Source organism: Centruroides sculpturatus, unplaced genomic scaffold, assembly GCF_000671375.1.
Source record: "Centruroides sculpturatus isolate CEXI.00-Female unplaced genomic scaffold, Cexi_2.0 scaffold1437, whole genome shotgun sequence".
Classification (NCBI taxonomy): domain Eukaryota; kingdom Metazoa; phylum Arthropoda; class Arachnida; order Scorpiones; family Buthidae; genus Centruroides; species Centruroides sculpturatus.
The window spans coordinates 15718-29809 of record NW_019385598.1 but is presented as its reverse complement, the minus strand read 5'-3'; the positions used below and the strand labels follow the sequence as shown (position 1 = coordinate 29809).

At 35.0% G+C, this 14092-nt stretch overlaps 2 protein-coding genes and 1 long non-coding RNA gene across 3 annotated transcripts; 1 reads left to right on the top strand and 2 right to left on the bottom strand.

The window, feature by feature from the left end:
• Positions 1–4158: 4158 nt before the first annotated feature.
• Positions 4159–4896, bottom strand: LOC111640453. The gene is made up of 2 exons (XM_023386461.1): positions 4653–4896; positions 4159–4547 (listed from the first exon to the last, which is right to left on the bottom strand). Exons 1-2 carry the CDS (start codon positions 4894–4896, stop codon positions 4177–4179), a joined length of 615 nt encoding a protein of 204 aa, XP_023242229.1. The 3' UTR covers positions 4159–4176.
• A 1034-nt stretch (positions 4897–5930) lies between these two features.
• LOC111640459 lies at positions 5931–6298 on the bottom strand. The gene is made up of 3 exons (XR_002759278.1): positions 6180–6298; positions 6041–6074; positions 5931–5962 (listed from the first exon to the last, which is right to left on the bottom strand). It is a non-coding gene; the product is annotated as an uncharacterized LOC111640459 (long non-coding RNA).
• Positions 6299–9033: 2735 nt separating this feature from the next.
• LOC111640461 lies at positions 9034–12814 on the top strand. The gene is made up of 3 exons (XM_023386470.1): positions 9034–9070; positions 9846–9886; positions 12246–12814. Exons 1-3 carry the CDS (start codon positions 9034–9036, stop codon positions 12678–12680), a joined length of 513 nt encoding a protein of 170 aa, XP_023242238.1. The 3' UTR covers positions 12681–12814.
• The last annotated feature ends 1278 nt before the right edge of the window (positions 12815–14092 follow it).

Sequence of the window (14092 nt, the reverse complement as noted above, 5' to 3'; positions counted from 1 at the left end):
TATTGAAAAATAAACATCCATGTTTGGGTTTGTTAATTTTTCGCATACTTTGCTTTCTGCCCAGTACATCAATTGGCAAAGCTTATAGCTTGGATATAACAAACCTCCTCGAGATTTGATGAATGTAAATGTCTTCTCTGGTGCAGCATCCTCAGGTTTTGCTGTTAATATATTTTTGCATTCATCACAACCGAGTGATGGCAGTAGACGATAAATAATATAACCTCCTAAATAATGTAGGATAAACTTAAATGTTTCTGGTGTACAATAATCATGATCTAATAATTCACTATCACTAGGATCTCCATAGTATAGACTTGGATCACAAAGCAAATTTTCTAAATGTTCTTCCAATTGTTCTTGAACTTCTCTGAATGGTTTTTTATGACTATGAAGAAGATTTTTTAAAGTAATAAGCATAGATCCTGGATCAGTTTGAACTGATGCTCGTTTGGGAGGACGAACCAAACTGTACACAGTCATCAGTCTGTACAGGTATAAGAACTGTACTGTTGTGGGATGAGAATTGCTTCCACTTCCTTGTCTTATCATTCCAAAGAAACGCTAATTGAAAAGAAAACATAAGTTAAGGTTTAATACAAGATTATATAATCATTACACTAAGTCAATTTTACCTCTAATGGGTCCTGATTAAAGTGAGCTGTCAGGATATAATATGAGTTTGGAAGCAATTGTCTGACGAGTGCTAAGATACTAGTCAGCGTCAAGCGTAGATTTTCTGCTGTCTGGTGGCTCAAAAATCCCTTTTGATCAGTGCTTCTAATCTGTAATCTGAATGCTTCCCATCTATTTAACCATTCTAGAGATTCTTCAATAACCTATTTTTAAAAAGTTGTTAATTAAAACATTTATAGTTTTTGCTAGTGAATCATTACTATTACCTTGAGATCATTTGAATCATGTCTGATTCCTTCCTGTGGCAATCTACGATTTAAAGCATCAAAAAGAGCATTGATGTGACGTATGAAACTTATTGTAACATCTGCATTCTTTAGGATAGCAACCTCACGCTGTTTATAAAACAGCATAGCATCAGCAAAAGTATTACTAAATATCTATAAATATATGAGATAAATAAAAGTATTCTTATCAAGTCAAGATTATATAAGTAAAAAAAAGTGTTACTTGAGCTGCCAGCAATACACTCATTCTCTGGAAGTTATTGGGATTAACATGTATTTCTGTCACTTTGGGACATGCCTTTAATCCCTTTGGTAATTTGGAATCTTCATCAACAACTGCTTTAAAATGCTGTAATTCTACCCTTCCTTCAGGAAACTAAAAGTAAAAATGCAGAATAATGCAATGGCTTATATTATAAATTAGGTGAAAACACTTTATTTTCTTAGTTTTACCTGAAAGTATGTATTTTTCAAAAGATTGTTTCGCATACATTTTAAAATATGTGGTACATCAATAATAGCCAGTACTTGTCTATCTGCAGCAGGGTTTGTAAATGAGCATTGTATATTATTTGTGTCTGCACAAATTCCTAGAGCTTTTAAAGCTGCTTTGTTTGTGCTGGCACCATCACAAACTATTGCATTGACTATTGCACCACACTGTTCTAAATGAATAATTGCTTGCAAAATAAGTTTTGCAACAGTAGAACCTGAGACAGAGCTTTTTGAACAGAATGTGCCAATACATTGTACCCAACTAGCAAAGTGAGGTCTGAACATAAACACTAGGCCATGATCACCTGCTGTAAATTCACTCTGTGGCAATTCAGAATTGTCACCATAATCAACAAGTCCAATCATTTCACCAGTAGCTTTTGAAAGTTCTATATGTTTTTGAAGTGTGATTTCATCAAAAATTAAAACTCCCTGGCGTTCTGTTTGTGGAATTGTCTCCAATTTTGTCTTTAAAATAACAAAAAGATCTTCATCAAATCCAAATTTGGCATTAATGCCTCTGATATATTGATGCAGTGTAGACTGACAGGGTAAAGGCAAGTAATCATTATTTCTCAAAAATTCATAGAGAGATGGTGACCTAATTTTTAAAAGTAAACAGTCAAGTAACCAATTAATGTCATATCTCATACCCTTTTTGCTTTTTATATGGCATGCTTTCAGCATGTGCTCTATTATAAGTTTCTGTCTTGGTGGTAAGGAATCAAGTTTATCAGCTGACAACTGTTTCATTTTAAGTTCAGTATTTTCTTGATGAAGCTTGAGATTTTCTGTTTGAAGGGTTTTCAGTTTCTTCCTATAGATCATCTTTTGCTTTCTGCACCGATATAAATCCTCTTTGACTTTTAACAATTCAGACTGCAAAGCAGAGATTTTATTGACATATAACAGCTCAGGATGCTGTGTAGTTGCTGCTTCAGATGTGGAGGGTTCTTCTACTTCCTTTTCTACAGTTGTTACTTGGGAGTGTGTATCATGCAAATCTAATGATTGATAAAAAAAAATATCAGACAATTAATCTTAAAGTATTTATAAGGAAAGATGGGCCACAGAGAGATAACCCTCAGTGAATCACAGTGGATCTCACAAACCCAGCTCAATCTTTACTTAATTTTTAAATATAAAATGTTCCTTAAATATAGATAAAATAGATAGATAGATAAAATTTAATTTTATATTAAAACACAGGGTCCGAGAGACGCACTGCAACTCAGGCAAGGGCAAAAAATTACATGACTCACTGAGGATTAAGATTACATAAAAACCATAAATAGTTACCTTTGGTATTGTCTTTTTGTGATCCCTTCCTAGATGGTTCTTCATTTCTTGTGAGACATCGCGTTGATCGTTTTTGAGGTACAGACCTACTAATGTACTTAGGACAATTAGGGAAGTTTGATGGATATGCATCCGACGTTAATGCCCAGCGATCTCGTGGAATTTCTACTTTCTCTCCATTTATAACATGAGAGAAGGTTTTTAAAATAAATCTACTCGCAAAATGTACGTCACAAACGTAACATTTATTTGTTAGCATCTTGTCGTCTCGTGGAATGCATCGCATCCACTCCTCAATCTTATCGCTAGGAGCACGGAAGAAATGTCTCTTCTCGTTCGATGACTTATATCCTGCCTTGCATCCTGGCACAAAGCACGTTGGCATTTTTATGGAGCTAAAAAAACAATTATTATAGGTCAAAATCACTGACTTCAGTATATACCTAGCAAGAACAACGATCTCCTGCTAACAGTGGCGCCGACTAGCGGCAAATATTGTCTCTAGCTAAGTTTGAACTATTAGTCGAAAGACCAGTTAATCTACCGACTCTGATTAAGGTTAACATGTTTTTTTACACAACGTAGCAACGTGGGTAAAAGACTCGCAGTATCGTAATCGGTGAGGATGGACCCTCTATTTTGATCGCTTAACCATTAATTTTTGGCAACAGTCGAAGGGAGCGGCGAGTGAACATTTCGGAGTAGTAAACAGACCGACTTTTAACTTGATGGGACTCAGTTTGCCGGTTCGTCTAATGACGCTAATGATAAAAAACGCCCTCTTAGTGCCCACGGTGCCAGAAAAGTATATAAAAATTTAAACATTTGAAACAATTCGTCATGTTTTCACGAAGAGTACGGACACATTCCTGTTTCTTATTATATCAACCTAATGACTTACAGTAATTTATTTTAAGTTCGGTTTATTTATATACGTCAACGTTATACATGGGCAATCTGCCGAAAGAAAATGCCTTCCGGAGAGTTTCTTACGGGAAATTGGCCCCTATTTACGTGTTACTAACGTGAGAAAAATCCGAAAAACTCCACGGGGACCGGCGCCAACCAGCAGCCCAGTGATCGGTGGTTTTATCCACTCGGCCGGTGTTGGGCGTCAATTCATTTTAATCGCCGGTTAGAACAAGTTTTGAGAAAAATACCGAAAACGCTGGGATTCAAACCAAGGACTTTAAACTACAAGGATAGCCAGATCCCGTATATTTGTTAGCGTGACCTTGGATATATGTGACGTCACAGCAAGCCCTCTATTTCTACATGACAGATGCTTTCAAATAACAAAATACGATAAAATACTTAATCATTTCTTAATTAATTAATTACTAAATTACTACTAACTGTAAACTACTATAGAATTTTCGGATTTAATAAGTGTACGTAAATAAATTTACAAATCTTTTGTCTAACATATATTTAACAAATTAACGAGCTGTATTTTTTATTATGTGATTATCTTACTTAACTTTTTAATTTTTTTTCGACAATCACCATTTTCAGAAGGCATTCTTTTGTAATATCGTAATAAATCGTTTAATACTTTTATTCTTTTCTTATGATCTTCTTTCAATTTTTCATATTCTGTTTTTAAAACATTATATTCTTCTAACAGCTTCTTATATTTAATTTCGTAATGACATTCATCTTGAAGATTGTTACTATTGTTATCATTATTTGTTAAAAGATCATTAACTTCTTCTTTTTGTTTTCTTTTTGAACTTCTTCTTTCTCGTTCCGTAACTGTTGGGTTCATTCTATCCGGAAGATTTAATGTAGGGATAGCTGTTTTCTTCAGAATCTTTCTTTCTGGTAAACCTGAAATAGAAAATATTCTGGAGTTTTATATACTAAAACAAACAAATTAAACATTCACGCGCCAAAACAAGTAATATATATGAATGAACTGTACTTATGACTTACCCAGCAATTCATTTTGTAAATCTCTTTCATAATCACTTTGAACAAAATGAACAGAACATATTCTACTTGTATCTGGATTAAATTTATCTCTCCTTTTGCAACGATTAATCCATTCAGACCTAATTCTTTTAGAAATTAAGTCTTTTTGTCTAGGAAACACATGAAACGTTACACTTTCTCCTTTAGCTTTTACTGCAAGAAGGTTATTATTGCAACCATACACAGCACATCTAGTACCGGGCATTTTGTTCTTCACCTAACATAAAAATATAGCTTTAAATATTTAATGAGTTATATTTAAATCATCTTACCTTATAAAAAACTTAGTCAAATAAAACAATTACAGAAATATTAAAATAAATCACTTCGTTAATCACAAAATTGGACGAATATTAAAAGCGAAAACTAAACACGTGCACACCCTGCTCTATGTAAACAGAGAGATCAGGATTCATGCTGACGTCACTAACTTGACATTCCTGGCTAACATTGTAGAATAGGGATCTGGCTATCCTTGTAGTATACAGTCCTTGGGTTCAAACAAGAATGTCACTCGAATTTCCAACCAGTGAATTAGTTCTTGAATACAAAATAATATCGATCGAAATTATCTCCATATTTGTTCATTTATATAACCTCGGTTTTTATCAGTAAATCTACATTACACGTGATAACCTACATGCGTAATGTAGGTTAACCTACATTACGCATGTAGGTTATACAGTTACGCATATAGGTTACAGGTTACGCATATAGGTTATACATTAAAAATGTGTGCGATAACCTTCAAGCTTGTTGACTTAACATTTGAAGCAAATCAGAGTTTTGAATATGTGTTTTGTTTTACAAATTAAAAGGAAAATAAATTTAAAATCTTCAAATAAAGTGATTCAGTTACAGTGATTAAATTATCAGAAGTTAGAATTTTCTTCAAAATGAGATCTTGTGGCCGTGATCGAAGGGCCTAAGTTGTAAAATGCCTGTCAATTCGAGAGACCGGTTCAAACCCGAATTAAATTTTTAAAATTTTGTCGCCCTCTATTTACTAAGAAGGCCTCTTTAACCCCTTAAGTTCCCAGCAATTTTTGATATTAATGTAATTAAACATAAAAAAAAATACTTAAAACTGAAAAAACCGAAAGAAATGCGTTAATGTTGAAGAAAAAGCTTCAAACTTTATTTTCCTTTGTCTCCCCTTTCTGGGAAATTTGACACCGATGAGTCATTGTTTACACAGCTGGATGACCTTGAACACAGCTGGAGTNGTAATATTGAATTCTCTGAGCTACTGGCACGAAAATATCAGCTAGCTAAAAGATAATATAAAAATACAGTGAAATATACATAAATTACAAGGATACTATCATCAAGTAAAGTGTTTATCATACTTTATTTCTATAAGAACGCTCAATTATTTCATAACTGTAATAAAAATATTTATTATAAATTAAGGAAATAATAAATTATCAAATTGTTGATATTTTAGATAAGTATATTATTTTTTAGAATTTACAGTAAATACTTTACTTGAATTCGAGATGTTCTAGAAGAACAAGAATTATCCTTGATGCATAACCTCTGTTTATAAACTTCTGTTTAGTTTCATCTAACTGAAGAACTCCCGGAACCTTTCCAATAAAATAAAACAAATCAGTTATGACGTTGATAAATAATGAGTAAATGTTTTATATTGCATTTTTACTGTTTATCTCGTATATAAGAATACTAAAGAACACTATGTGACTAACAGAAGTTTATTATTAAAACACGTATAATATTTCACCGTTTGTTTTAATAATGTATCAAAATAGATTTTTTAAACTAAAGAACAAATTTCTAAAGTTTTTAAATTATTTCTATCATTAAAACGAAAACATGACGAAAGCTGAATTTACATAATCTGATATTACCTCTTTAGCATAAATTCCAACAGTTATGTTCTTTAAGAAATTCTTCATTGTCTAAAAAATAATTTATATAAATATGTACAGACATTCATTAGTTTAAAATATATGTTTTAACAGAACGATATTATTTATAAAATATTTAAAATGTATTTACCAAAAACACTTTGAATATTTCATTTGGAATAATTAACTAAATTTGTTATGAATATAAGAATAACATCTATAAAATGTAATATTATTATAGATCACTGAAAGTTAATTTGATAATTTAGTGTTTAAAATATAAGCTTTTTCTCATTGAATTTAACCCCTCAGTTCCCGATCAATTTTTAATTAATTATAATTGAACATAAAAAATACTTAAAACTGAAAAGAACGAAAGAAATGTGTTAATTTTGAAAGAAAGCTTCAAAGTTTAACTTCCTTTGTCTGGCCTTTCTGTGAAATTTGACACTGATGAGTCATTGTTTACACAGCTGGATGACCTTGAGAACAGCTGGAGTCGGATTTCCCGGGACATTCTAATACACGTCTCGGGAGGACAAGGGTTTAAAGTAGGGTGAACAATAACTTGGCCTATATTTTTAAATATTTTTAAAAAATTAAAAATTTTATTGCGATTTCCGACCCCCCTAATTAATTAAATTTATATAAAATAAAATATATTAATTAAAAAAATTAAAAAACTATTGGAGGTCGTTTTTGACATCAGAAAGCAGCTTTAAATAACTTTATCGAAGTCAAATCCGTGCACTACAAGTTAGGAAACATGAAATAAATTTGATAAAGAACTCCCATTAAAAAATAATTAAGCCTTAATCGAGCCTTATCAAAGGATCATTAAAATCGCGATAAAATTTTTTCGCGCGGGCAAAACATTTTGAAAAAATTTGGGGACTTAAAAAACATTCCAAAAATTTAAAAAAAAACAAAAATTTTTTGGGTGGCCGAAAGGACCGAGTTTTATGTAAGGTTATGTAACCTGCCCGAGTTAACTCGGGCGAAGAACTAAACGTTAAGCTCATTACGGATTCGACCGGGCCCGCAATAGGGCGGCAGGGTGGAGAGCCCAAGGGGTCCGACCTATTCGGAAGAATCATCTGCCGAAAACCCTGGGGTTTTCGATCCGTCCGGATTCGATCTCAAGCCTCTCGGAGGATTGATAGGCTGCTTTCGTAAACACTAGGCTATCCGGCCTTATCCTGTGCGCATTAAAAGGGACATGCGAAGTTTTCGGGTTTTTGTCACATATAAATAGGGGCCAGTTTTCCATAACAAGTCCACTCAGAAGGCACTCTCCCAAACAAGTTGTCCAAGTGTGGCGTTGCCTCATCCGACTAAACCAGGGTGGCGAATTTTTTTGATCCCGCGTGCCGCATAGTAAGGATACTTAACTTTAAAGATGTTAATGCGTGCCAATGTCTTAGAACATCAAATAGTGCTCACCACCCAACCGCCCCATCGTTGGCCTGGCCGAACTCATAATAGGCTCGCTAAAAAAGACCCACTTAATGCCTACATGGCAGAAAGAGTTAAAAAAATCCCTGCACTAAACCAAACCTTACTAAAAGCATTAAAATACCGAATAAAATTAATTTTTATTTCGAACAAGAATTATTCAGTCACGTTCTTCATTGTTTTTGAATTGTCCTATAAAATATTTTATTCTGATTCATTTTCGAATTAAGATAAAATATAGACTATATTTTAATGAACATATATTTGCAATTCAAACAAATGCCAAAAAACAGGTTGGCACTTACGACACTTCGCACATGTCGAGTATACCGCAGGTAACTTCCGCGTGAGAAGAATTACGTATTGTTTAGCATTGGGCTGCGTAGGAAAATGCTACTGAGCAGAATTTACTGCGTAGAAGAGAAACTGTATTTAAACACTAGCGAAAACGGAATTCTTCACAACAAGCTGAACGAGCCCGCACCCGTTTCTAATTTGCAACGACTCGTCAGATCTATCGACTCGATTTAAAACAGAATGATGAGCAAAGGCCTACTTGTTCTTTTCATCTTTGGTAAGTCATTGCATCGTGTGCAAGTTATTGCCGGAATTAAAAAATAACGTCTTATTGAGTTTTTTAAATCAAGTTTTATTGCTATTTATATGTAAAGTCTTCGGAGTTGGCCTTTAGTCGAGCGCCAATAGGCTATCCCTTCAACAGTTNATTTTAATGAACATATATTTGCAATTCAAACAAATGCCAAAAAACAGGTTGGCACTTACGACACTTCGCACATGTCGAGTATACCGCAGGTAACTTCCGCGTGAGAAGAATTACGTATTGTTTAGCATTGGGCTGCGTAGGAAAATGCTACTGAGCAGAATTTACTGCGTAGAAGAGAAACTGTATTTAAACACTAGCGAAAACGGAATTCTTCACAACAAGCTGAGACGAGCCCGCACCCGTTTCTAATTTGCAACGACTCGTCAGATCTATCGACTCGATTTAAAACAGAATGATGAGCAAAGGCCTACTTGTTCTTTTCATCTTTGGTAAGTCATTGCATCGTGTGCAAGTTATTGCCGGAATTAAAAAATAACGTCTTATTGAGTTTTTTAAATCAAGTTTTATTGCTATTTATATGTAAATTCTTCGGAGTTGGCCTTTAGTCGAGCGCCAATAGGCTATCCCTTCAACAGTTTAACAATTCGTGGTCAAAAGGATAAAATCACCGAAAACTGTCAGTTGGTCGCGGGTTCGCGCCTGACCACTTGGAGTTGGCCCAGTGTAAATTTCTGCACGTGTCTAACACTTAAACGGAAACAGATTTTCGATAGAAAGTTCTCCCTTTTTAGCGGATTGCCCGTGTGTTATTTTGCCTTATCCTTTCTTGGACTTCCTCCATACGACTAAATCTTCTCTATTACGTTGGATGTTTATTTTCATTTTCTCTTTCCGCTCGAGAGCACTAAAAGAACCTAATGGGAGGAACTGGAAGTATTGTCTTAAAGTTGAAAATTATTGAGTAGAACTCTGTTATGGTCCATAATTTCCACTTACTCTATATAGAACAGCTGTTCACCAAACCCATCGCAATTCTCCGTCTTAATTTCGACTTTCAAATTATTCTTAAAAACATCATAAAAAATTCGAAAATAGAATGAATAAAAACGAAAAAGAGATTAATCGGGAAAGAATTTAAAATAATTAAAATATTTGACTCTTAAGTTCCAACTATTTTTGAAAATTTATTATTGTATTAGTGAGGTATAGCCCAGTATTAATGGCACGTAACCGTTATTAACGCAATAAAATTATTCTTTGCAGGAATTGTCTTTCTTGGAACTGGTGAAGCACAATCGGATGAGGTATGTATAAATAAAATAATACAATTAAAACTAGGACTTTATTCGCAAAGCTTCTAATCCTTTTTTCTTTACAATTTAATTCTTTTATAGCTACGTTTTTTGGCTATAAATTTGTACTTTTACTTGTTTTATTCCTTGTTTTTATTTTTTTATTGATGTCTAAAGCTCCAAAATGCACATTTCGGGTTTCCACCCTTTTTTCCCAAACTTTTCCTCCCTGTGGGCACTAAGAGGGCCTCTTTTTGCAAGCCCATTATGGGTTCGGCCAGGCCCACAATGGGGCGGTCGGGTGGTGAGGGACATGGCCCGACATATCCGGACGGACCCCCCCCTTAAAATTCCAGGGGATTTTCGACCCATCCGGATTTGATCTTGGATCCCCCGGAGCGGTAAGCTGCCACCTTGACCGCTCGGCAATCCCGCCGTCTATTTTTCCACCCTTCTTCAGTCGGAGCATTATAATTTTATGTAATAAAGTTTACACAATTAGCCGGTGGAAACTACACACCAAAATATCGTATAACGCTTCCAATGATTCTATCCAGGACTGGTTCCGGGCTGTTAGCCGGCTGCGTGCTAGATATTTGGCCGACTCGCCCCAATTATGTCAATCGCGAGTAGGTTTATAATTTAACCCAACCGATAGGAGTTTACTATCGATAGTTTTTTTTTTAACTCTTTCCGCCCTGTGGGCACTAAGAAGGCCTCTTTTTGCATGCCCATTATGGGTTCGGCCAGGTCCACAATGTGGCTGCCGGGTGGTGAGAGACGGGCCCCGACATATCTGAACGGACCGCCCCCAGAAAAACTTCTGGGGATTTTTCGACCCGTTCGGATTCGAACCCGGGTCCCCCAGAGCGGTAGTCTGCCATCTTGACTGCTCGACCATCCGGCCGCAAAAATAGTATGTTTTTATGATAGTTCTGTATAGTTGACAGGAGTTTAAAAAAATTTACATTTACGATTTTCGTGTCTTTTGCCAGCTTTACTCAAATCGTCAAAGCCATTCTTATTCCACACCCTAATTTCACTTGAAAATACTAGGCCAGACCAACAAAACAATTTTTGCATTTCTATGAATGCACGAAATTTTATCTCGAAAATGTCCAACAATTTTTTATTGAAGTGCTTATATTTAACTTAGGCATTTCCTTTCTCTTTTAATAATGTTTTCTTTTTCATTATATGGTCTCGAGCCAAAACTTTTCAAAAATAAATTTTCAATATCGCAATTACATTCCGAATCGCTAGCCACGATATAACGGCAAAAATTAAAAATAAAATTATAAAAACTTACTCTTTGAAGTAAAGTGTGCGGTGTATGTACTGGGGACCCGAGATCCGATTAGGGCGAAAATCACAAGAAATATTTGTGTGGCTCGTCCCTTATATGTCCAGCTTTCTTTCTCGATATACAGCCGCTTCATTGTGGATTTGGCCGATGGGCGTATAGTAAGACCTTCTTAGTGCCCACAGGACGGAGACAAAAATAAAAAAAGTACATCATTAATGTTATAAATGTAACCGCCTAAAATGACAGAGATTCTCCCGCATTCGAGATACGAAACGTCGCCTCTATCCACAGGCGGATCTAGGTTTTTCGGGGCCTAGGGCTTATTGAAGTTCAATAAGACCCCATTTTTTGTTAATACAAATAATAGTATAAATTATTATTATTATATTATTAATATTAACTATTTTTTACTATACGATAAGTGATGATTGTTAATGAAAAAGTATTAAAATTTACGATAATTCAATTTTTGTGGACCCTCGACATTAGGGTGCCCAAGGTTTAAGCCCTATTAGTCCTTATGTAGATCCGCCCCTGCCTCTATCTCTCCACCCCATCCACCTTTACCCACTAAAATTTAATGGCGTCGATCTCCCTAAAAACCTCCGTGTTAACTTTCAGAAGTTTTCGACAAAAGGCCCAGGAGTTATTTAGCTTCAAAGAGGGCGAACAAAATCGTCCCCCACACGCAAACATCCATAAATACAGGAAAAAACCTTCAAATTTCTTTTCATTTCTCCACGTCTCGAAGTCCCCAAATCTCAAAATGTAAAAATCTCGAGGGTTCGTTTTTCGACCGATGGCCATATTTTTCCCTTTTAAATATAACAACCGAAAAAGTAAAAATAGAAACTTAATAAACAATTAAACCATTGACATTCAACGGATCGTTGTAAGAAAACTTTACATTCGAACACGTTTATGGTGAAAATGCCATACAAACCCGGATTCGGAGGCGTGATATTTCCCGGTATCGATCATTCGTGTGATCTAAAGTAATATAAATTTACCTTATATAAAATTTCTTCCACGCTTTAATAATTGATATTTATTATTTATTTCTAGAACGTTGGAAAAATAATTCAATGCCTGAATAATTCTTTAACTGACGTAGAAATGAGTACCGACAGTACTTGCCCCAATCTACAGTGTACATTGAATATCACACAGCTCGAAAATTTTACCTGTGACCCGAGTAATAGACGAATTGTAGAAGTCCTTCTGAATTGCACCATAGAAACTATACTAAGTCTAATCAATGCAAATTGTAGTTGTGAAGATTTGTCTACAAGTTTTTATCTGTGCTGTAAAATGGAGTTTTTCATTATTTGCCTTCAAAATGAACTCTATCAAGAGTTTGATTGTAGCAATGTAAATAGTCTACTCTATCAACTTCTTAATTTTTTAATCACGACCGATGGAACAGATTTAAAGCTCCTCCTCGACATCACCCGTAGTTCTGTTCCTATTAATTCTCCATGTTTTTCCATTTTATATTAAACCTTTAAACGCCATTAAATTTAAACCTTTTGGGATAATGTATAATAAAATAAACCAAAGGAATAAATTACATTTCTGAAAATGTCACGAAGAGACATTTATCTTAATTAACAAATAAAAGATAAATAAATGGATTTAAAAAGTAAAATTTCACGTGTTTTTTATTTTATCCGACATAAATGAATTTATATTCTTTTATTTATAGGATTTTATTTAGTTACTTACCACGTGTTCCTTCTTACACCTGGTTCTTTTGGATCCCAAACTATGGTAAACGTATATTTTCAACACAGCCCGATATATTCTTTATATTTACAAAGGCGGGAGACACGTGTTCGCGACAATACAAGGTTTACTTTGAGAGATATCTCCGCAATATTACGACTAACTTAAAGTACCTTAACGTAACTTACATACTAAAGAAGAAGAGTGAAAAATAAGATATACGAAGGGATAAGACAAGTATAAAGAAAAGATTGATGGGGGTACCCGGGTAATTCGACAGTCTCCGATGTTCTCTATTTTGGATCTTGCGCTTAATTCCTTCCTGTACCGTTTCTTGAGAATTCAAGGTATTCTCGAAGCCCTCGATCTGGGTGTCCGTCTTATTTGTCCGTTTTCAGACGACTCCAAGTCTCTCCTTTGTCCCATTCGGCGACAAACTTCGACTTGTTCTTTTCTTCGTCTGCTCTTCTCGGACGCCGACCAGCAAAAATGTCTTTTTTTTTTTCCTGACGTCCTCGGGACTTCTTAGTATCCCTTTGTTTTCTCCCTTCGTTCTTAGACAAAGGTTGTCCCCCACCCGTAGAGAAACAATAGGTTAGAAAGTTCTAGAAACTGACGTGAAAGACAAAAGATTTAAAAAAAATAAAACTTATATCTAACCCCTATGTAGTACATAGACATGGCGTACCGCCACAAAACAACCTTAGTATTTCCAGCAACGAAGTATTTAATAAAAATAATAACGTTTTCGACTATTTTTATTTTTAAAAGTCTTCTTCAGTTAAGCCACTTTAAAACAAAAACGAACGTAAAATAGAACGCAAGTAATTGTGGAGGCCGAAGGGGGGGGGAGAGAAATTTAAAAAAACTCGATGAACGATAATATGTGATATATATCGTCATCGTCTCCCGTGCCGTTTGGACTGCCGAGCGGTAACAATCAACGACATGTGGAAGCAGTTGAGTCAGAGATAGATGCTTCGTTTACAAACAACACAACCGTTTATTAAACACGAAAGAAGCTTACAAGTTTTCCGCGATTTTGAAAGTTCTGCGGCGGCTGCGGCCTCTGGGTCTTCCTCTCCTTCCCAAGATAGTCCCATTTTGAAGGAGTGTCCCTTGTTCGCGAATGAACCATTCCATCACGTCTCGACGACTCCGGGACGATGCGGTCGACTTCCGTTGAT